Here is a 23,519-nt window from a genome sequence, read left to right as displayed (position 1 = left end):
ACACTGTATGCATGTGAAAAATCATTGTTCAGAGAGATCCATATTTTTCTTGCTGTGTAGTCAAGCTAATCAAGCATAGTGGTAGATTGGTGTTTTATAAACAATATAGTCCATCTTTATGGCGTAGCAGTGTTAGTGATACCAGAACATCATATTTACATACTTATATAATAATATAACAACTAAAATGAACAGTAAACAGTAGCACTGCTAAAAATCCCAGCCGGTTTATTTACCCTTAAAAAGGAAAGACAGGTTCAGTTAAAAATCGATTAATATAATATGTATGGTCAAATGGTTTTAATGCTTTTAAAATATTCAAGTACATTGTGATACTGCAATAATACCAAAACTTTGTAGTTTTGGTCATAGACATCATCCCATCCATAGTAGAGGGATAAATAAACCAATGGATCGCCACAAAACATGCTGCAGTTGAAAAAAATCCAAAATATATTTGAAAAATCCAACTGTTCTAGTTTTTTTTTGTTAATTTTTTGCATAATTTGAAAAATGGACAAATGGACCAACTTCCCTTACAAGTTAATTCACTTGAGTGGTACCCTCAAGGGTACAGTTCAGTACTTTTAGTAAGGGAACATAATTGTACCATAATCCATTGAAGTTATATTTTCAGAATCAGAATACTTCATTGATCCTAGAGGGAAAATTGTATTGACTCCACACACCCAGTCTTGTCTCCAGACTTTATTTTATTGTTCAGTTTTAAAATATTTGGTTATGAAAAGGCACAAGTATGTATTTTTCCCCTGGGAAAAACAAATTTCACTACTGGACCTTAAAACCTTTCAGGAGTACATTACGTTTGCACCTTAATGAATGAAAAATGTACCTGCACAGCATTTTAATTTCTAACAGTGCAGTATGAGGTTTTGCTGTGTTTTACTAAAAGCTTTTGTTCTGTGTTTCTTTATTCAGACCACCGCTCTTGATAAGGAGAGGCAGGTTTTCAGACGAAGACGCCACCAGGATGTAAGGTCAGCCGCTGCCGTCCGTGCTCCGCAGGGCACGTTCCTGTCCAACCTTTCAGCCAGTGCGGCCGCCCCCAGTCTGTCCCCCGCAGAGTTTACCTCAGAGTCTGAGGACTACTCCCCCAGCTCCGCTGAGACTGTGCGCTCACCCAACTCACCATTTTAAACACCCTACAGTCCTGAAAACATGGATGTATGGAGTGGATGGATGGATGAAAGTAAAAGTGGACTGGCATCATCTGACCCCGACTGCTCTATGGATCTGTACACACATGCATGTTTTAACCATTTTATTTAAGAGCACATCCACAATTCCCAGAATTTCTTACTTTGAGGGATTGTATTCGTATTGACTGGAAACATTTTTGTGAAGGTAATACTAAGGTTAGTATTAAGGTTAACTAAGCTTAGGGTTTGTCCTCAGTGAAGCACTTATAACTTAAGATATTAGGGGGGAAAAAAAGCCTAGGTCAGTTTCAACAGAATGAATACCTTCATCACATCAACAGTTTGACATCTGAACAGGTTTTGCCCTGAATTAAGCACAGCAGAGTAGCAGTTTCCCTCGGTCGAGGTTAACTGCTGCAAAGTGAGTTAGATTATAAACTGACTGTAGGAATTCCCCTTGGTTAGAAAATTGTAGGTTCATACCATTGTTGGTGCTATAGCACAGCACCTTGAAGCTTCTCTGTGCTCCGATTATAGACCCAGTTCTGTTCCTGCATTTCTCTTTTGCGCCCTCTTGTGGCTCAGATAGGAAGTGCATGTCCAAAAAATGGTCAGATCATTTTAATGTCGAGCTTATGTAGGATTCTCGTTCTTACCCACAAAATCTGGTAGACCTTATCAGAATCTTCCAGTGGAGTGATGAAACCTCAATAGGTGTGTATGTTTTGTAAAACGATGTTTCTACATTTAGAGTATTACTTTTTTTATATTTATTTGATCATTGATCTTATATAAAACATACATTCACTCATAACTCTGAATTCTTCTTTAAACATCACTGGGCCCCAGAATGCTCCATGAACACGTCATAATACATACAGTATGCTGTGTTTAGCAGAAGTGTGGGTTAGGAATCAGTTTAATAACTTTTTTAATTGACAGGTGCTGTTTTGATTAAATATACTAGGAACTGAGGTGTATATGAAACTGTCGATGACTTCAAGCTTGCTGCTATAATCGTTCTGTTGATTTGGTAGGCACAATAGTAGTAGTACACTGTTATAGCAGAATTTGACACTATGGACAAATATGGGTGAGGGGCAGCTGCTGATTTGCTCCTTTCACCAGTAATTGTGTCTCATCACGATTTGGAACGAGATGTGCAATCAAAAGGATGGATATTTGTGCTCCAGAGGGTCTTTTTAGCTCATCTGAAGTGGAAAGTAACACTTGAATGCATGTCCTTGCTTGACTGTGATTGTATCATTTAGACAGATGGCAGAGACCTTAGTTCCTGTAAGCTGAATGTACGAATACTCAGTTCTGACCTTCTAAGCAGTGAAATTCTGAAGATGTTGACCATTCATCTGAATGTACTGAATGTAACGTGATATTTCATAAAAACAGTGGTCAAAAAAGATCTGGGCTAAAGAAAAGCACAAAAATTATCACAGAAAGGGTCTAGGTAACTCAGAACTGGTTCCTTTGAATGCTTTTTTGAAATGGTAAATGAAAAATGGGACAAACGAAGCGTCATTTGGCTGTTGAATGTGTTAACATAAGCTATTCTGAATGTGAACAACTTCAAAAACCATAGAAAAAGTCACTTGCACTGTATTTCCTACCTAGTCTTAAAAATAAAGGTGCTCAGAAGAGTTCTTGAGTTTTGAGGGACCATATCACAAAAAAGAGAAAATATATTTATGATAGTACTGTTAAGTTTCAAAACTGTTACTGTTCACTCCCTAGTCCATTTATGACAAGGGTGTCCAGTCTTTCCACAAAGGGCCACTGTGGCTGTAGGTTTTCACTCCAACAAAGCATGAGGTCACCTAATAAAAACGTTGGAGGACTAAGACCAACTTAAACAACTGTGGTCAGGTGTGCTGCAGCTTGCTTGGAGTGAAAACCTGCAGCCACAGGGGCCCTTAGCAGATAAGATTCGACACCCAGTAGACAGAAACTAGGCTTCAAAAACAACCTGGTTTGTGATGTCACAAAAACCAAGCACATTTACAAATGTCATTTAGCCTGCTGCAGTACTGAACCTATTCATGCTGAAGTTATAAGGAGTGTTTCATCCTGGACTGCCTTTTGAATGGACAGCCAATTTACATATAGTTAATTTGCATGCATCAATGTGTACAGAGTTCATTTACATACATCAATCGTAAAGGCACAGCAACAAACAGCCTCAGGGGGAGGGGATTTAAGACACAGGAAATACGTAGGATATGGGCCCTTTAACCCAAATGATTTCTTCTGTGGCATCACTCCAAAGAACCTTACTTGGCACCCTTTGTTATTTATATTGAAAATCTGTTGTGTTTATTTTAAATTGTGTTACCTTTCACAAATCTTCCATGTGATCATTGTAAATGTTTTGTGATTGTGTGTCTTACGTTGAAGTGTACATTGTATTACGTTTTCTTTTTGAGGTCTGGGTTATTCAGCTCAGGGTGATCTAAAGTCACCTAAATCCAGCATAGCATAAATCTGTTCTCATTCTGAGCAGACATAGTACAGTGGCTCATTCAAATCCACTGCTTTTGTCCTCATAATTCATTTTCACCTGTAAATTCTGTCCATAGGCAACACTTCAGTAAGTTAACAGACAATATAAAGATTTTCTTGCATCTGTTGATTTACCGTAACCACCACTATACTTGTTTTAAAAAGAGCCTCTAGCATGGAAAGGCTTCTGAGACATGACGTTAGCACAATGAGGTCCACTGATGAGCACAAAAGATGGAGAGTGGAGAACAGCATGCAATATGCTTTTTCTTTTAAAAAAATAGAGAGTAAAACACATTTATCTGCTGTGTGGTTGTCTATACTTCTGTAACAAAGTCCTATGTGAACAATATACTCTGGTCAACCTCCTTTTTATAGATAGGACACTGACCATATACCTTTGTTATTTGAGAAAGTGTTCTAGATTATATGCAAAGTCCAGTGAGCAGATGGTTAAGCTGGTTACCGATTGTATGGTTCTCTAGCCGTATGACTGGCTCTTCGTTGTCTTTTTGTTTGAATATGTAGTGACACAGCTTTTCTTCTGACCGCCAGCAGGGAGTGGCTTTGCTTCCAAGTAGCATTTCATCCAACAGTGGTGCATCTGCAACAGGCCAAACCCTGGAATAAACTGTTTCCTCAAAGAAAACGTCTCTCTTTTTTAAGCTAGCAATATTGCTGTCAGTGTTGGGTAATAATGTAAGGGTGGGGGGAATATTAAAGAGTTTTTCTGGGAAAAATTGTAAGCATGCCTACTTATCCTGCAGCAGTGCCACAGTAGTCTCTAAGGTGAGATTTCACAGTTTAAAGACAAAGAAAATCCCCTTTTCTGAAAAGGCAAAGTTAATTGTTATGTTAAGGAAGGTTTTTGAATTGTACGCATTACAGCATTGTGTGTAAGCTCTGCTAGAAATGCCTACTCTAAAATGAACCATGCAGCTAAATAAATAAATCCTCTGATGATGCATCTTGAAGGTGGGAGGAAGATTTGAAAAACTAGCAGTACTTTGGGGTGGATTTTTGATTTTGTTTAGATTTTTTTTGTGCAGAAATGTAAAATGTAGCAGGCTATTTTGATACCTTACTTTGGCTTATTTCTCTGACTGGAAGGGTAAAAATTCAGCACTGGCACTTGGAATCACTGTTCTTATGATTTTGAGATAGGTGTTACACTAATACTAATTTGGTTGTATTTATTAGCCGATAGAACAGTTGCTAGGCTAGCAGGCAGGATTGGTTGACACCACAGGGATTTCCAGTAACTGTATTTGATGTATTAGTATGCTGGGTATTGTAGTGAGAGAAAGCTAAACAGAAATATAAAAATAACTGAATTCTGGCAAACTAATGAAACTGGGGATATAAAAAGGTTAATAAGATGATCAAAAAATACATACATTAGTTTTACCCTGAATCCACTTAAAACTGGCATTTAGATGCTGTAGTGTGTATATATTAAAAATATATTTACAAATATTACAAGTATTACAAATAATTAGCTGTTGTCAGAACAAAGCCTATATTTTTGTTGAGTTTTTGCCATATTCTGAAAGTGCCTGTTACACAGGATGTGAAGGGCAAATTATACAGAAAGATAACACACATGATAAATGGACCAAAAGAAATGGCTAAAACTACATGGAAATTTGTCTGGTTCCATTCACTTATTTTAAAACTGAAGTATGTTTTTTCCTTCTCCTCTAAAAAGGTGCCATTTGAGATACAGGGTTTTGTTCTGATAATAGATATTTTGTTGTGACCTTATTTTGAATGAAAAAGCACCATTATGTTGTCAGTTAAATGTAATAATTTCCACACTACCACCAGCATCATAATTCATCACATTTTATTATAAATAAATTAAATCACAATGATCAATATTGATTTGATAAGAGAAGCGACTTAACAAAAAAAACTAAACCCTGAAAACTCAAATCTGCAAAAATGTCACAAAGTGGATCCATTAGACAAGAAAAACAAAAAGGTGATTTGAAAATAAAAATAAATGGAAATAATCTGACTACATAACCATTCAACAAAGTTATGGGTTTGAAAAAAAAAACAAAAAGTTAAGCCCTCAATCAGCTTCAATTTTGCCAAACTCAAAGAAAATATCAGCGGTTAAAGATCTTCATATCATATCCAAATTAGGCTTGCAAAAAAAATAAAAATTTTAAAAGTTAAATGCACAACCATCCCCACTGCACATACAACTACTGCATAACAGACTGAGCTTTCACACAAAAATTACATTGTCTGACATGTGATGGACTTCATATGTGCTAGAAAACATGGCGACCTCTGGACCCAAAAGTAGTTTTAGGGTCTCTTTTAGGGCCTGTAAATAGTATTCTTTAATTGATGAACGTAACATATTACTTACCAACAGTAATCACAGGTTTATGCTCATTTACATTATGGGTGCTATTTGAAAAGGTTTAAAATTCTGGTAGATTCTGGGTAGATCACATTAAATGCTCACTGATTTGGTCTAAAAAGTGTCTTAAAAGCTCATCAAGCTTCACATTTGCATTAACTGTCACCCTATCAAATGTTCTGATAATATAAATGTATTGAAAAGCAAAGACATAAAACCCTGAATACATTCAATATTAGCAGCTGTTACACTAAAACCTCTACTTAAAGTCTGGTATGAAAAACGAGAGCAACCCTCCAGACCAGGAATGCAAATGTATAACAATTAACCGACAAATAAATAATCTGTTGACCAATGCCATCAGTTTAAAAAAAAAAAAAAAAGATAATTTAATTTGATTTAATTTCCAATAAACAGTTCCTACTTGAATAGGCGAGTTGAGGAACGTTTCTGAATTATACACATTATGGCATTATATATGCAGTATATCACCACTGTCAGGACAAAACCTTGTATTCCTAAGAATCATTTTTCCGTTTTTGACAATTTCAATAGTGTCAGTGAAAATGCCTGTTGCCCTTCACATTGTGTGTAAATTTCATGATTGGACTAAAAGAAACGGCCCAAAATGACTAGGAAAAATGTCTGGTTCCATTGATGTTTCCAATATGTTTTTTTCCTTCTCCTGAAAAAAGTTATCACCATTTTGGAGATACAAGGTTTTGTTCCCACAAAGTTTTGTTGACTTCACTAGAAAGGCCTACAATAAAATGTACTGTGCAGCTAAAAATAGTTCTGTTAAAGACCACTTTGAGAGGACAACAGCACAACTACAAAAGGTGTACCTTATCAAAAACAAAACATCCGCAAGCAATAACAGAGAAACTATTTTGCCCATTTTCTTGGAGAGAAAGTGTGGTGCACAGTGATGGAAGAAAAATCACAGGTGTAAAAGTTAGAGAAAGTCAGCTTTTTAGAGATACTGAGGTACACTGAGCCAAAGCTAGACCTGGTCAGGGCATTTATAATCATTGTAAAGCTGCACTACAAACCAGCCATTAGGAGGGTACTTTGTGTACTTCTGGTGCCGGTCCCAAGCCCGGATAAATGGTGAGGGTTGCGTCAGGAAGGGCATCCGGCATAAAACTTGTGCCAAAACTATCATGCGGATCACAAATATGATTGCCATACCAGATCAGTCGAGGCCCGTTTTAACAACGACCGCCTCCGGTGCTGTTGACCAGCAGGGTGCCGGGGGAAATTGGACTACTGTAGATCGAAGACCATCAAAGAGGAGAGGAGGAAGGTGGGTTAGAGGCAGTGAGAGAGAAGGAAAGGCAGGAGTGTGGAGGTTAGATTAGGGACAATGACTGGTAAAGGCAGAGAGCTTACAGACATGATGGAGAGAAGGAAGGTAGATAGATATTCTGTGTGTCCAGGAGACCAGATGGAAAGGAAACAAGGCCAGGAACATTGGAGGTGGATTCAAACTGTTCTATCATGGTGTAGAGAGGAAGAGAAATGGAGTAGGGATAATCCTAAAGGAACAGCTTGTGAAAAGTGTTCTGGATGTAAAGAGAGTGTCAGACAGGATCATGAGCCTGAAGTTGGAGGTTGATGGTGTAATTTTGAATGTGGTCAGTTCATATGCACCACAGGTTGGTTGTCAGTTAGAGGAGAAAGAGGAATTTTGGAGTAAGATGGATGAAGTGGTAGATGGTGTCCCTAGAGAGGAGAGATTAGTGATTGGTGCAGACTTCAATGGACATGTTGGTGAAGGGAACAGAGGGGATGAAGAGGTGCTGGGTATTTATGGTGTGAAAGACAGAAATGCAGAAGGTCAGATGGTTGTAGATTTTGCAAAGAGAATGGAAATGGCTGTGGTGAACATGTATCTTCAGAAGAGGGAGGAACACAGGATGACAAGAGTAGAGGGAGGTGCACACAGGTGGATTATATCCTTAGCAGGAGATGCCACCTAAAGGAGATTGGAGATTGTAAAGTGGTACCAGGGGAAAGTGTAGCAGGGCAGCATAGTGTGGTTGTCTGTAGAATGAGATTAGAAACAAAGAAGAGGAAGAGAGTGAAGACAGAACCAAAGATTAGATGGTGGAAACTGAAGGAGGAGGATGGTTGCAGGCAGTTCAGGGAAAAATTGCAACAGGCCCTTGGGAGCAGTGAGGAGCTACCGGAGGACTGGGAAACTACAGCTAAGGTGGTGAGAGAAACTGGCAAAAATGTGTTGGGGGTTTCGTCTGGTCAGAGGAAAGAAGACAAGGAAAGTTGGTGGTGGAATGAGGAAGTCCAGGAGAGTATTCAGAAGAAGAAGGCAGCTAAGAAAAAGTGGGATACCATTTTTAACCAGAGAGATGAAGGAAGTAGGCAGGAGTACTGTGAGGCTAGTCGCATAGCGAAAAGAATGGTGGCAAAGGCAAAGGCTCAGGCCTATGATGAGCTGTATGAGAGGCTGGACAGTAAAGAAGGAGTAAAGGTTTATCGTTTGGCTAAACAGAGAGATAGAGCTGGAAAGGATGTACAGCAGGTTAGGCTGATAAAGGATAGAGAGGGAAATGTACTAGTGAGTGAACAGAGAGTGTTGAGTAGAGTGGAAGGAGTACTTTGAAGAACTAATGAATGAGGAAAACGAGAGAGAGAGGAGGACAATGGGGGGAGAGATAGTGGATCAGGAAATGCAGAGAATTAGTAAGGTGGAAGTGAGGGCAGCTTTAAAAAGGATGAAGAATGGAAAGGCAGTTGGTCCAGATGACATACCTGTGGAGGTATGGAGATGTTTAGGAGAGCAGGCAGTGGACTTTTTAACCAGGTTGTTTAACAAAATCCTGGAGAGTGAGAGGATGCCTGATGAGTGGAGAAGCAGTGTACTGGTCCCCATTTTTAAGAACAAGGGTGATGGGCAGAGTTGCAGTAACTACAGAGGTATAAAGTTGATGAGCCACACCATGAAAGGTATAGGAAAGAGTTGTTGAAGCAAGGCTAAGGCGAGAGGTTCAGATCAGTGAGCAGCAGTTTGGTTTCATGCCCAGAAAGAGTACCACAGATGCAATTTTTGCGTTGAGATTGTTGGTAGAGAAGTACAGAGAAGGTCAGAAGGAACTACATTGTGTCTTTGTGGATCTAGAGAAGGCATATGACAGGGTGCCAAGAGAGGAACTGTGGTACTGTATGAAGAAGTCAGGTGTAGCTGAAAAGTATGTTAGGGTGGTGCAGGACATGTATGAGGATAGTGAGACAGTGGTGAGGTGTGCAGTTGGAGTGGCAAATGGTTTCAAGATGAAGGTAGAGTTACATCAGGGATCAGCTTTGAGCCCCTTCTTGTTTGCAATGGTGATGGAAAGGTTGACAGATGAGGTCAGGCAGGAGGCTCCATGGACCATGATGTTTGCAGATGACATTGTAATCTGTGGTGAGAGTAGAGAGCAGGTGGAAGAGAATCTGGAGAGGTGGAGGTTTGCATTGGAGAGGAGAGGAATGAAGGTCAGTAGAGATAAGACAGAATACATGTGTGAGAATGAGAGGGAGGCAGGTGGAAAGGTGAAGGTGCAAGGAGTAGAGGTCGTAAAAGTGGATGACTTCAAATATCTTGGGTCAACCATCCAGAGCAATGGACAGTGTAGAAAAGAGGTGAAGAAGAGGGTGCAGGCAGGATGGAGTGGGTGGAGATGGATGTCAGGGCTGATGTGTGACAGAAGGATAGCAGCAAGAGTGAAAGGGAAGGACAGTAGTGTGTCCTGATATGATGTATGGTTTGGAGACTGTGGCTCTGTCTAAAAGACAGGAGGCTGAGCTGGAGGTGGCGGAGACGAAGATGCTGAGATTTTCGTTGGGAGTGATAAGGATGGACAAGATTAGAAATGAGCAGATCAGAGGGACAGTGAAGGTGGAGCAGTTTGGAGATAAAGCCAGAGGCGCCAGGTTGAGATGATTTGAACACGTATTGAGGAGGAATAGTGGATATATTGGTCAAAGAATGTTTGAGATGGAGCTGCCAGGTAGAAGGAGAAGAGGTAGACCTCAGAGAAAGTGTATGGATGTAGTGAAGGTGGACATGGAGATGGTTGGTGTAAAAGTAGAGGAGGCAGTGGATAGGGCAAGATGGAGGCAGATGATCCGCTGTGGCGACCCCTAAAGGGAGCAGGAGGAGAAGGAGGAGAAGAGTTGTACTACATAAATTTTGGTGATTTGGAAACATGCCTCTAGTGGAAACGAGTAATTGCACAATGTGTGGACAAACATTTTGTAACGTGAGCTGTGCTTCACACCCCTTCCCCGAGTGGATGAATCTGATGTTTGCCAGCATGTTTAGAGAACTCCGTCTAAACTTGCATAAAAGTCATTTTCTGGGAATGCAAGTAAATAATTCACTATTATCATATCTTTATGAATACAATGTTGATTTTGCATTTAAGACCTAAACATTGAGTCAGACCTTTTTTAGCCTATACTTGTGACATTCATGTGTCACTGTGACCTGTCCAGGGTGTATCCTGCCTTCTGCCCGAAGACTGATGGAATAGGCTCCAGCACCTCCCCGCGACAGTGACGGAGAAGCGGCTTAAAAAATGGATGGATGGATGGGTCACTGGTTTGAATGACATGCTCCGAAAAACGTCATTATCCAAACCAACACCTTTGACTTCAATTATTTCAGGTTTTACAGGGTGACTCACAGCTGAGCACAGACATCATACTTTAGCTTTTTTTTCCCCCTCCTGATTCAGTAATGCTACTATGAGTTTTCACAAAAAATCTTCGCTGCTTTAACGCTGGATAGTAACAAGTGATTTTTGAACTTTAGAATATAGAACTTTTAGGTATCCCATCATTACATAAACCATTCATTTCCTCAACTTTAGCTTTGAACTCAAAATTATAAAAACAGGAGTTGCCAGCTTCTTATTTAAAAAAATCCTAGATATGAATTTCTGCACTGTGTTTTTAACTAAGACATCCAAAGCATTTAAATAAACTCTCCCAGAAAGTTATTGCACAGCATGGTTATCAATATGTTGCCACTGAGACTTTTGGCCTAAAGTGATTTTTTCAATCAATTCATGCAAAATAGTCCCAAACAGAAAAAATTATTTCAGATTTACCACTATTCTGCCATCAACATTACATATTAAAAACTCAGAAGACACATGTAGGTTCAGTGGTGGTTTTGGATAGTAAATAAAATGGCTTTATTTGAGTTGTAGACATCACAATCTGTTATATAAAAAAAAAAAAAAAAAAAAAAAAAAACCAACAACAACACCCTACAAAAGAAACCTTTATGAATGCAAGCTGCTGCCTGACCCCTTCTATCAGTACTTTCTACAGTCCATAAAGAAACATCTCACAGCATTAATACATAATTCAGTTGATGTGTGTGCTCAGAAGTATTTTACAATGGCTTCAAATGCCAAAATCGTCCAAATCAGATTTCAGAAGAGGAACTATCCATTTTCAACTTGATGGGTCGCGTCCTTGATTTTAAGCTTGCCAGGTCGACCATTAATCAGTGACCAATGACAGTTGGTTATCAATCAAAATAATTTGCATCCCTACTCCAGACTAAAGAGAAAATTTGTAAAAGCAGGGTTGAAATGCATTGAGAGGGTGCAAAGTGGGCAATGATTATATTCATATCTTACAGATCATTAGATAAGGGCTCGTTATTACATTCCTTAATACCTGCATGGATAGTATATTAAAAATGAGGCGGGGGGGTGCAAAAGATGCAGATAACTCACATTTCAGAACATTGCTTTTGAATAAAAGTTTACAATGAAGTCACTATGAATTAAAGAGAGAAATGGCTTACAGTACATTTTACAGGAAACACGGGGGCTTATTTTTTTTCACAACACATTAAAAGCGATTTGATAAAATCATGAAACACTAGTAGACAGACAGTTTCCTTGCCCTCACAGACAGTTTTATGAGTTTAACAAACATATTTTAGAGACTTTATTCAGTATGCTTACCTTTTTCAAGTAATATATTTTTGTTATCAGTATTTACATCAACCATTATTACCCTGAAAATAATTCTCAAGAAGGTGATATGCTGCTAGCATGTACAAATGTACACTAGAAACACTTAGCTTTTTTTTCTCTGTGCAGAATATTTTCACAGTTTAAATTATGCGTTAATCAAAAATGACGGGTATGCATCAGCTTATTGTTGGCTTGGACAAAACGCAAATAAAACTGCTTTTGTAAAAGGGTTTCTGGGTCATGGTTTTATGTTTAATGTTTACATACCTTTTCAGGACTAGGCTGACATTGTCTTAGTACAATAATACAGCATTATTAGCTGTATCAGCATACAGTGTCTTAATACAGTACTGTAGAAGACTGGGACATGCCAGAGCACAAAGGGTTTGTACATAAAGATGTTCCATTCTCAAGGAAATGCTGGAAAATGTAAAGGTCCCTCCAAGGTCCATCTCCCCGGCCCCTTCTTCGATATGTTCAGCTTGGAGGTGCTGCTGGTAGTTCTGTTGGCTCCTGTATTGGAGGGTCCATCGCTAGGACAGCCTGTTGTCTACTGAGGGCACTCAGTACCTGTTCTGATGCTCGAAATGCCAGCGGTTGAAGTCAATGTTGAATGCTACAATGCTACCAGACGCCATACCAGTGATCAAAGTCCTGGAACACAGAAAGGGCAATGCAAGAAAGGCTTTGTTCAGACAGATTTTCCATATCTGATTTGAGCAAGAAAGATTCTCTTCAGACAAAAAGCCTCATTCGTATGTGCTTTTAAATCTTATTTAAGTCAGATCTCTGGGACACACGACTCCGTTTAACTAGTCAGATCAGATGCCCCCTCACCCCCTCCACTACTACGAATACAAGAGTGAACATGTGAGAAAATGCACTTAGCCTGACCATACAATTTAAATTCTAGAACTCGGAGTAGACTTTGATTGTAATTCCATGTAACAGCAATCAACAGTTGTGATTTTACATGGTGCTAGTTCAAAAACCCAAGCCTCAGGGGTGGATCTCATCTCTCCATTTGCTTCATCCTCCAGAAACGAATCATGCTCCTCAAGGAACCTTGCAGAGCAAGGAAATGTGCATCTGACACGGAAGTCTTTATCGCAACATGTGATGTGTGTCCACCTCATGGAGGCACTGTATGATTGCAATTAATGTGATGGTACTGCAAAAGGATGATGGCATTGTTAATGTGATTAAATTTTAATAAAGCATTCCCAGCTGAAGAGTCAGTGTATAAAAGTACTGGTGTTATTTATTGGTAGATTTGAAAGTGATGATTGAGTGAAGGACATCTCATTTGAAGTGTGTGTGTGTGTGTGTGTGTGTGTGTGTGTGTGTTCCTCCATTCCTCACAACTTATCCTTGCATCTTCTCAGAAGGAGGAGCTAAGACACATGGAGAGGAAAGGATGGTTGACTAAATGAAATCCACCCAAAAAGAAGGGTAAAATGTCAAAGAACAGTACAAGATTAATTATACTTGATCATAACAAGCACATTTGGAGAGCTAGCTCAGCCAAACCAGGTGACTAATGGGTGATTAAACAGTAGAAAAAGGAAGTCAGTTTATTCACACGAGTTATGGAAGGATGTATTTTTTTATACAAGCTGTTTAAAACAATAACAGAATTTGGCTGTTTTCAGAAGAAAACCTCTCCCCAAAATGGCAACTTTACAGGAGAAGGAAAAAAAAAAAACACTTTACTTTTATTGCAAGTCAGTGGAACCAGTCCCCCCCTCTCCAGTCACTTCTTTTGTTTGGTCCATTCATCATAACATTTACATACAATGTAAAGGGAAATAGGCCGTTTCAAATTGTCAAACTGGAAAACGTCAAAAATGGAGATACAAGGTTTTCTTCTGAAAACAGCATGTCTGCAAACCTGAATGCCACTGTGTGGAATAAAGATTTGGGGTCAACATAAATCCCAAATATCTGGATATGAGCAATTAAGTGTTTGTTGGGTTGAGCCATACAAATTGGATTTCTTCACTTGCATGGACTGTAAGGATCAGTTCACATTAGCAGGGTGAAAGCTGTATGAACAAATCTGGTTTTCAAGTCACTTTCATGTGGTCATAGATTGGATAAAATATCAAATTTGTGGCCATGCAGTGTAAATTAGAATGGTCAGATAGTAAATCATGTGTTTGTAGTGCTGGCAGCTTATTAACAACAGCTACACTAAAGTTTCAGTAAACACTGTAGACGCATTACTGTAGCTGACTTATTCACCTTCTCCTCTAAAAGCAGCCACTCAGGTAGTGATTTGAGCTACTGATTTGTGCCAAAGAGTAGCGCTGCTAGATTGTTCACTTGTTCATTTGATGTTGCATCATTCATGCCCCATTGTTTAGGATGCACACATACACATGGTTTCCAGGCATTCATTTAAACTAAAGACAATGGTCACTTAAACATTTGCGAACCATCAAGGAAGAAAGGGTGGATCTGAACAAAACTAAAGCACTGGGGATTGTAATGTGAACGTAGCATAAAAATGGGATTTAAGAAACATCTGATTTCCCTGCGGTATGAACAAAAGCTTAAGTGTGCATTTTGATTCCATATACAAAATAAGACTGTCGATAAAATGGCAGATAACTGTTTCCGAACCTTTGATCATGTGACAGGTCCATGGCCCGAATGCCAGCGTCACAGCCAGGGTAGATATACAGCTGCTTGAAATCACAGGCCTGCCACACCTCCACCACTCCATTATCCCCTCCGCTCACCAGCGTCTGACCATCACTGCTCAGGAGGATAGCCTGTAAAGCCACAGCCAACAAAACACAGATTGTGTTTTTACACCGTTTAACAGCAGCAGCTGCCCTTTTTGCCTCTCCTATGATGCCACCATTTCCGAGAGATTAATTTATCCTACCAAAGTGACAATATGAGAATGCAATACTTGTGTGCATGTTTTGCTGCCATTACAGACTGATTAATGTCTGACTAATGGATTTGTGGATTCTTACACGTGTGGAGTCGTTTATCTCCATCTGGGCAAGCAGTTTGCCGTTGATGCTGAAGTTGCAGAATTGGCCCCTCTCGTAGCAGATGATGCAGTGGCCCTCGCTGGACACGGAGATGAGGCGAGGAAGAGTGCAGTTGTCCAGCCCCTCCAGAGCACGAAGGAGGTCTCCAGTGATTGTGTGGACCAGACATGGGCCCTCTGCAAAAATACAGGCCAGAAGAACTGAATATAAAAGTCCATCTTAACAGAACACCACATTATACAGCGTCAGACTACATAAGCAAGTATATTTGAGATTTAATACAGCTTAACACAGCTTGAGGCAGGTGTGCAGCAATTTAGATGTACTGTTTGCATGATGCTGATTGGTTTCCATTACTCAGGACCATTAGCCTTACTGTGCAACCATAAAATTAAACTGCAGAACATTAAACATGTTGGCTTTTTAATTACATTGGCACATGGGAGACATTCTGTAAATTAGATTTTTTTTCACTGGATTACACCTTTAAATGTCCAATATCTAGAGCCTAAAATAAAGCTGAAGGATTTGTATAGAATTCTGGACAAAGTGCAGTATGACATGAATGTCTAATAAAGTGGCTCAGCAGATGAGCAAAATCCAGAGAGGGTCTGAAATTTTAGGAAAACACTCCAACATTGCACAGTTGTGACATCTGGTGGCAAAATGCACACAAGTGCACTGAAAACACCAAAAGCCAAAAGGTTTAGAAGTTACTTACATATACCTTCATATGAGCAGCTGTAATAGTCTAAAACAACAAAAACTGAATGTTTAGAAAATATAGTTTTTAAAGTAACTATATATGTTTATTATATTTATGTTTAATACTGTGAGTCTACTATGACACTTCATTATTTTGTCATTTGTTATTTTCCAACATTTCAGCTCAGCAGCTGTCCTTCACATTGTGTGAAACTCATGTTGAATGGGCCAATATAAGTGTGCCAAATAGCTTAGAATAAAATCTCTTTACATTAACTTACATTAAAAGCAATGATCATTTTTATGCAACATTTTGGAGATACTTGCTGTCTTTGGACGGTGGTGATATACAATATATGTTCTATATAAAATAAACATGCTTGAGAAAATTTGTTGAGGCAACTTGATCGTAACTTAAATCTGATTTTAGAACAGAAAGCCAACTTTGGATTCAATCTAGGATCAACAATATGGCACTGTCTAAAATCTATCCAGCTCAACTCAGCTGAGGTGATTCAAGACAGATTATTCTGGTTAAAAAAAAATCTAGTTCTCATTTCTGAAAGTCTCTGGTGACCTTCACTAAAAGTCACATACCTTTTTCTGTGGCTCACTCCACTCAGTGCTATACCGCATCTTTGCAGAAGAATTCAAATGTTCATATCATTCTGTAATACTGTACTGTAAGCGGTGATGGTAGAAACCAGCGAGACAATCTCAAACGTGTCTGAAGCAGAGCTTTTGAAACATTTCCTACAACACATTCTGGATTCAGTTCCATACATTAAGAAATATTTATGCCCCCACTGCCTTATCTATGTCCCCTAGGTAATATCTTCTCTTTTGATGTTCTATAGTCTGTGTGCTTGTCTAGTTGGTTTATTATGCTATGTACATAAATAATCATAAAAGTTGAGACAAAATTGAGACAACTAGTGAAAATGCTTTTACTGTGTTTCTTTCAAATAAAAAAAAAAATATTTATTACAAATTCTGTCATCAACATGACAATTTGAATGAAAAGTAGAATCTTAGAAATTTTAACATTTCTTGAATTTTCTTAGTGTTTTATATGATTTTCTTTAAGCTTAAGCATGCATGGACTCCATTAATTTGTGCCAAAGCCTCTTATTAGAAACAAATCCTCTGGGAAGTTGTCTGAACATGAGCTTTACTGGAAAAGATCAATTAAAAAAAAAAAAAAATTAAAAAGCCACATCATCTACAGCCACGTCAACAAAGCCTCAACATGTTCAGTGTCATAAATTTGCTTAAATTTAAGTAGTGACCAATAAATATTGCAGAACCATGAATATTTTCTCTTTTCATCAAAACCTTTGTTATGTTTTTTCAAAAACTCATGTTCTATTGTTTATTTAATAAAACATTTAACATCATGTCAGACTTTTGGAATCTGCTCAAAATACAACAGCATAGTTTAAGGTGCACCTGTGAAAGTTTCAGTATAATGTGAGTGGACTAGGTCATATTGTGCTGCTGGTGTAGGCAAAGGCCACCAGCAAGCGCACCCTTTTTAATTTGTCACCAAAATGCATCTGACTTAACATTAGAATGGGAGTGAGCTGGTTAAGTTTCTTCCATGAAGCCCTGCTGTGAGGACAGCTCTCCAGGGAGTAGAGTTGCAGAGTTTATTTCATAGGATGACAAAACTTAAATTACATGAACTTCATTAATGTAATAAGGGGGGGTGTCAGTTGTCACTAATTCAAATTAAAAATTGGGGAAAGATCCATTCATACCATCTGTAATTGAACTTGCCACGCAATTCTTTTTTTTTTTAATTTAAGTGTTTGGGAATGCTTGCTTGTTCTCAAATGATCACTTACTCACTTCTTCATTTAAAAAAAAATCTTCTAAACAACACATTTCAGTTTTCTGGCCAAGCACAACACAGAACACAACTCTGTGGAGCACAATGCCAACAGAGCAGCAAAACATGCTGGTTTATAAAACCTAGGTCATCACATTCAGGTGAGCCCAATCAGTCTACTTTGCCCAATGGAATCTCCCACAGTAGCACCACCCCCAGCCACTTCTACAGGCAAACAGCTTGGGTTGAAGAAGAGGTGACCGGTGAAAATTCAGCCACTATAGAACCTTTTTCACCTCCATCAACTCACATTCAATTTAGGGGAAAAGTCTGAAGCCTGTAGAATCACAACCACAGAACAGTGTCTGCTTATATACAAATGACATAAATTGAACTGAATGTTGAGAAATTATAAGAGAATTCTAAGTATTTCTGAGCGTTATGCATGTTATAGAGAAACTTAGAGTCAGAGCAACAAGGTTTTCGCTTAAGACATATTTCTATACCCACTCATGGCAGAGAGGGACATTCAGGTTGCTGTAAGGCAAAATATACCCCAAAGAAAGCTTTTGTTTTGGCTACACTATTAGTAAACAAGTGTCTACATTTGCATGGCAGACATCACATCCCCTGGTTCCTATCACCACCACTGTTAAGAAAACTGAGTCTTTAATTTCTTTTTTGCTCTGAGTGACTTTCTTTACATCTCAACCACTGAATTATGCACATTTTGATAAAATCATCCTTTAGATGACAGAATCATACAAGAACTGTATTCTGTGTCTCTTTCATCCTCTTACTGACCTTTAGCTCCACTGATGACAAGACCAAGCTCAGCACACACCGACACACATACTACCTCATAGTCATGGCCTGTCAGAACCGCACGGGGTGCTGGGTAATCACCTGCAAAACAGAACAAAGAGAGATATTTATGGTTATACCAAAAATACTGCAATTACACGATGCCATTAAAATCCTCAACTGACTAAACTTGACCCACCTACAGTTTATAAATACTGGTTAATTCAAAGTTATCATAACTTTATGGGTAATTCCACTGTGTCTCCATAGGTTAGTGAGAAAGACCAATTAAGGCCTATGAAAAAACATCTGCCCAGAAGGCTGGATCATCTTCATTAACACCCTATAGTGGGGTCTGCGTAAAGGCAGTAGGACCACCTCTAATTTTACATGGATTGTCACTTGATTGATGAGGGGGAAGAGAGAGGTGAGAAGGGGGCATTTTAAAAGCCACCTGCAGAAAACTGCATCAGCAGCTGCAACACAGCAGATCAATAGACCAACAGCTTGCAGTGAAAGTGATGTAGTGACCTGCAATATTATGCAAAGTGACTATAGATGCTAAAGTTAGAATTTGTGCATGTTGTTGTGTTACTTGATAGTATAAAAGAACACAATTTCCAAGACTGGAATGCAAAAATGATTAAAAGCTACAGAAAAGCTAGAGAAAGTGGGATTTGTAACAACCATGCAAGACCTGGTAGACCACCAAAACTGCCCCCCACCAGCACTAAAAGCTTTTTATCTTTGAGAGAGAAAATCAAGCTCCACTCTTGATTCAGATCTGAAAAAAATCCATAGGTGTGTGTTTATCTTTCCACTGTGAGAAGACAGCTTAACACCGTTAGTCTGAAAGAATGTGTATCTAACAAGAAGCCCTTACTGAGAAAAGGAGAAAGATAAAAAAGAAGAACATTAGCAAATCAAACAAAAAAGATGCTGGTGTTCCCAGAACAATAGATTGACCACCCCAGAGTCCAGACCTCAACATCACTGAATATGTTTGGTATTACTTGGACAGTGAGAAGCAGAAAATGCAAATAACTTCTAAAACTGATCTTTGGAGGTGTGAAAAAAATGTCCCGGCAGATTTCTTGCAATTTAAAGCAAGTCTTCTGAAAAAAATTGAAGTTGTAAAAAAGGTAAAGATTACACACATTAAATGTTGAAAAAATTATGTATTTTCCTCTTAAATTTTTTGATGCAAAAATAAATATAAGTTAATAAAAGCATGGTGTGTGTATATACACATACTAGGGTGGAGAAATGTTGTTGCTCGCTGCATATCTATTGTTATATGTTTATTGTGATGTGGCCTATTCACTACAGTTAGGCTTAACAGTACAATGCAGAAATATAAATGTAATGGATACTTTTGCCACTGCTGCATGCTGTGTGAGCTGCTGATCTCAGGTAACATGGTCCTTGCCCAAGTTTACCACTTGCATTTACAACTCTGCCTGCTGTTAAAATGTAGGTTCACAGTGGTAAATCTTGCCTTGTATTCATAAGGGGTTGGGATGCAAAAGAAGCCCTCTCCTGACATTCTTAACAGACAATTTGAGACAATTCTCAATAAATAATTGGATTTCTTCAAGAACTAGATAGTCTATGAAACAAATGGTTTAATTAGTGAAGTAAAAAGTAAATAAGTTAAAGCCAGACAGATCAATGTCACACTTAAAGTCATAAACTCTATAACTGATTTAAGCTATTCTGTACATTTCAGTAACTAAATAATGATTCCTATAAAGTGTTTAGGGAAAAAAATCTTCAGAGTGCACTTAAAAAAGTTAACATTCATTTAATTAACACAGAGGTCATTAGAGTGAATGCACACAGTACTTTTAATGGACACGAAAATCAATGGAAAACCAAGTCCTCCAGCTAACTCTGTTGGTTCTGATCAATATTCCTCTGGATCCACAGATCCTGATGCTTCCACAGGGACAAGTGTGACAGTGCTGAGGCCTCTAGGGAGATCTATGGGGTCAGGTCCAGCTCGCCTTCCCCACAAAAGATTCAATCAGTCTGTGTCTGAGCCCTGCTGAACCCCCCTGAGCCCCCCAGGTCCCAGGGAGTGCGCCAGCACAATTAGGAGGCGTAAATTGGAGCCTGGCTGCCGGGACCGCAGAGCAGGGTGCTCGATTGAGCCGGACATATTTTAATCACCGCGCGTTTAAGATGCACTGGGGTTTTGTCCCGCAACTGCGAAATCAATTTCTCCAGCGTGTCACGGTGGTGTTTGGGAGGGTGGGGGTGTGGAGGGCTGGAGGTGGACGGCTGCTGAATATTCATGAAGGCTCTGGCCCGACGACCTCTGCTGAGACACATGTGAAATTAAACCGTGCTGCTCAGGGAAAAGCTGGTTGACAAGTCACTACATCTGCAGTATCCCAGAGAGATCCCAGCAAGAAACTAATACATAGCTGGAGAAATAATATTTATATCGCTGCTGTCGGAAGAAAATCTTGTCCATTTTTGATGTTTATCAGTTTTTGACATAATTTGAAAACGCCTGTTGCCCTTTACATTGTATGTAAATTTCAAAAGAAACGACCCAAAATGATTTGGAAAAAAGTCTGGCTCAACTGACTTACAGTAAAAGTAAGGTATGTTTTTCCTTCTCCTGTAAAGTTATTATTTTTGAGATATGACATTTTCTTCAAACAACAGTGATATTCTAAACCAAGGTGTGGTTGTTTGGTACCAACATTACAGTAATAGTTCATTAAAAACACACACAATTGTCTCCTTATCCCAAATATAATCATTCAACACATGCTTTCTATTCAAACTTCGCTTCCACATTTTAGGCTAATGGGGCTCTCAAGGAAAAGAAGCTTATAATCACCAATTAGCATGATGCTAACTGCATTCCTTATGTGATTTCTGACACTGTACAACATGCTATTATCTACAAAAAATGCACAATGCTCAACATGGTTTGAGGCAAGTGTGCATGATGATTTAGGAATGCAGTTAGCATGATGCTAATTGGTGATTATAAGCTTCCTCTATGCAGTTAGAGGCAAGCATGTGACGTATTAGACACGCAGTTTGCACAACCATGTATATGTTTACTTGCTAGCTACCTTAGCTTCATAGCTCCAGGGCAAAACTTTAGATATCAAACATACATGCATATACAAATACATTTGAAGTAAGAGGAAAAGTTTTTTACTGAGCTATCGCCTTAAGCTACAGTCGTATGCAAAATTGTGGGCGCTCCTGGTCAACTGATGTTTTGTTGATTTTCTAAGTGAAAATATCTTAACACATCCTCTGTGGAGAACACACTTCTGTCAACTATAACTGATCATTTGCTGAATTTCACCTTAACCTGAGAATAAACAGCTGAGCAGCCAACAGTGAAGCTCCAGCTTTTCCAGTTTAGAATGTTCTCCTGTCAAAAATGTATATGTATAGCTGCTACCTGAGCTAGTTTGTGAATTGACAGAGAGTGAACTCCACAATATTGTTGTAATGCTTGAGCCCAGTCTGGTTTTGGACTTGTCTGGCTTTTAGCCATCAGTCTCACTCAATTTAGCTTATGGTATCAACCAAATCCAATGATTGTCAAAATAATATTAAAATGTTTTCTTTCATCATCACCAACGTGCACTAACTCATACTTAGTCAACTCAAAACCAAATGCATCTGTGTCTATTTCACCGTAAGCAGTTAAAGACTTGTTGAGGCTTGGGCTTGACTTGATATCTTCTAGTCATGTTCTCAGACTTGTCTTGAACTTGTAAACTGTAGCCCAACTTTACAAATACACACTTAAAGTGCTAAATGTTAGACTGTTTTCACTGTTAAAAATAAAAAATAATTTCATTCAATGAAGAAATCTGGTTCTTACATTCACCACTAGAGTGCACTGTTACGTTCCTAATCAGCTCTGTGAGAGTGGGTGATTTCAAGCCCCATCAAAGTCATCTGGATATTATTAACAGCATTATAAGTGCTATTGTTAGTACAAATATTTACATGTTGATGTTTACAGTGTGAAGAAAAAAAAATCAATATAAATTAAAAAATACAAATTATCAAAACAATTCTAGGTGCTGAAGGAGAACATCTACAGTACCAAATGTACAAGCATTATATGTCAGCTGCACCAACAAATACTAACTAAAACCTATAAATGAAGAAAGTGCAGGAAATCATAAGCTACTGTAACAGCACACAGCAGGGCTGTAATAGTACACTGTCACTCACTGGGCAAATAACTTCAGCTGCACTTAATAATACAAAGCTATACACAAAAGAATAATTACTCCGCTTTTGGAAGGTGCAAAATAAGCACTTGTGAGAAAATATCATGGGAGCTGAGTTTCTTCTCCTCTAACAACAGGAGGGCAGAGCTGTGTCTTGCTAATTGGAGGCAGCCAAGCTGAAATACTTAATTAACTGTCTGAAGCTGTACTGTAGTTAATTAGAGAACACTCACACCTAAACCAGTGCTTCTGACACTCGAGAACAGCAGATCATCTGAACAACACATGCACACACATCTCGTCTCATACAAGAACACAAACATTTAATCACACAAAGCACAAACCTGAGATGGCTTGGGTTGTTTATTTGCTAGTGAAAGGGCCCGTGTCCTACTGTTTTTTTTCTCCGCGGTCTACTTATTACATTTACGTAGGTTTACGTGCCAAAAACAGCCTTAATTCCTTTTTACAGAATGTTTCCTAACCAATCTTTGTCCTTTAGAATGAAACAGGCTGCTTGATGTATCTTTAAGACTGGCATATGTAAATGATCTCTTTTCCGATTGGTTACCTGTATTGTGCCTCATTCAAGAGGTAAACCAGAATGAAACATGCCTTATAACTGCAGTGTGAATGAGCAGTGGTGAACGGATGTAGGCTGAATAGGTGGATATACTGCAACCACGTTAGTTTTCATGACATCACACCAACAATTGATTAACAACAGGCTGTAATTTTCTGTACAACAACAAATTCAGTTTCACTTAATCTAGGCCCTTAAAGTGAAAAAGGACAATGCAGGTAGTTAGGTAATTGAAATAAGGGGATAGCACTTTTGGTAAAGATACCTTTATTGGATATGCACACTATATGTTCAGATGTATCCACCCCCCCTCAT

At 38.7% G+C, this 23,519-nt stretch overlaps 2 protein-coding genes across 8 annotated transcripts in view; one reads left to right on the top strand and one right to left on the bottom strand.

Annotated features, from left to right (window-relative positions):
* Positions 1-4,323, top strand: part of dclk1b (doublecortin-like kinase 1b) — a 60,912-nt gene extending 56,589 nt beyond the window's left edge. For 2 of the 3 annotated variants that reach the window (XM_017708614.2, XM_017708617.2), the window contains one exon: positions 940-4,323. In XM_017708614.2, coding sequence (XP_017564103.1) covers positions 940-1,158 — 219 coding nt within the window. In that variant the 3' untranslated portion in view covers positions 1,159-4,323. The remainder of the gene's footprint in view (positions 1-939) is intronic. The other variant, XM_017708615.2, reaches the window with a different exon arrangement.
* A 6,969-nt stretch (positions 4,324-11,292) lies between these two features.
* nbeab (neurobeachin b) overlaps positions 11,293-23,519 on the bottom strand; it is a 481,645-nt gene continuing 469,418 nt past the window's right edge. For all 5 annotated transcript variants that reach the window (XM_037546398.1, XM_037546400.1, XM_037546401.1 and 2 more), the window contains 4 exons: positions 18,399-18,500; positions 15,038-15,234; positions 14,676-14,827; positions 11,293-12,704 (listed from right to left, as the gene is read on the bottom strand). In XM_037546398.1, the coding sequence (XP_037402295.1) occupies positions 12,614-12,704; positions 14,676-14,827; positions 15,038-15,234; positions 18,399-18,500 (542 nt within the window). In that variant the 3' untranslated portion in view covers positions 11,293-12,613. The remainder of the gene's footprint in view (positions 12,705-14,675; positions 14,828-15,037; positions 15,235-18,398; positions 18,501-23,519) is intronic.

This window comes from Pygocentrus nattereri, chromosome 17 (genome assembly GCF_015220715.1).
Source record: "Pygocentrus nattereri isolate fPygNat1 chromosome 17, fPygNat1.pri, whole genome shotgun sequence".
Classification (NCBI taxonomy): domain Eukaryota; kingdom Metazoa; phylum Chordata; class Actinopteri; order Characiformes; family Serrasalmidae; genus Pygocentrus; species Pygocentrus nattereri.
The sequence above is the reverse complement of the archived record's forward strand: the minus strand, read 5'-3'. Positions and strand labels throughout refer to the sequence as shown.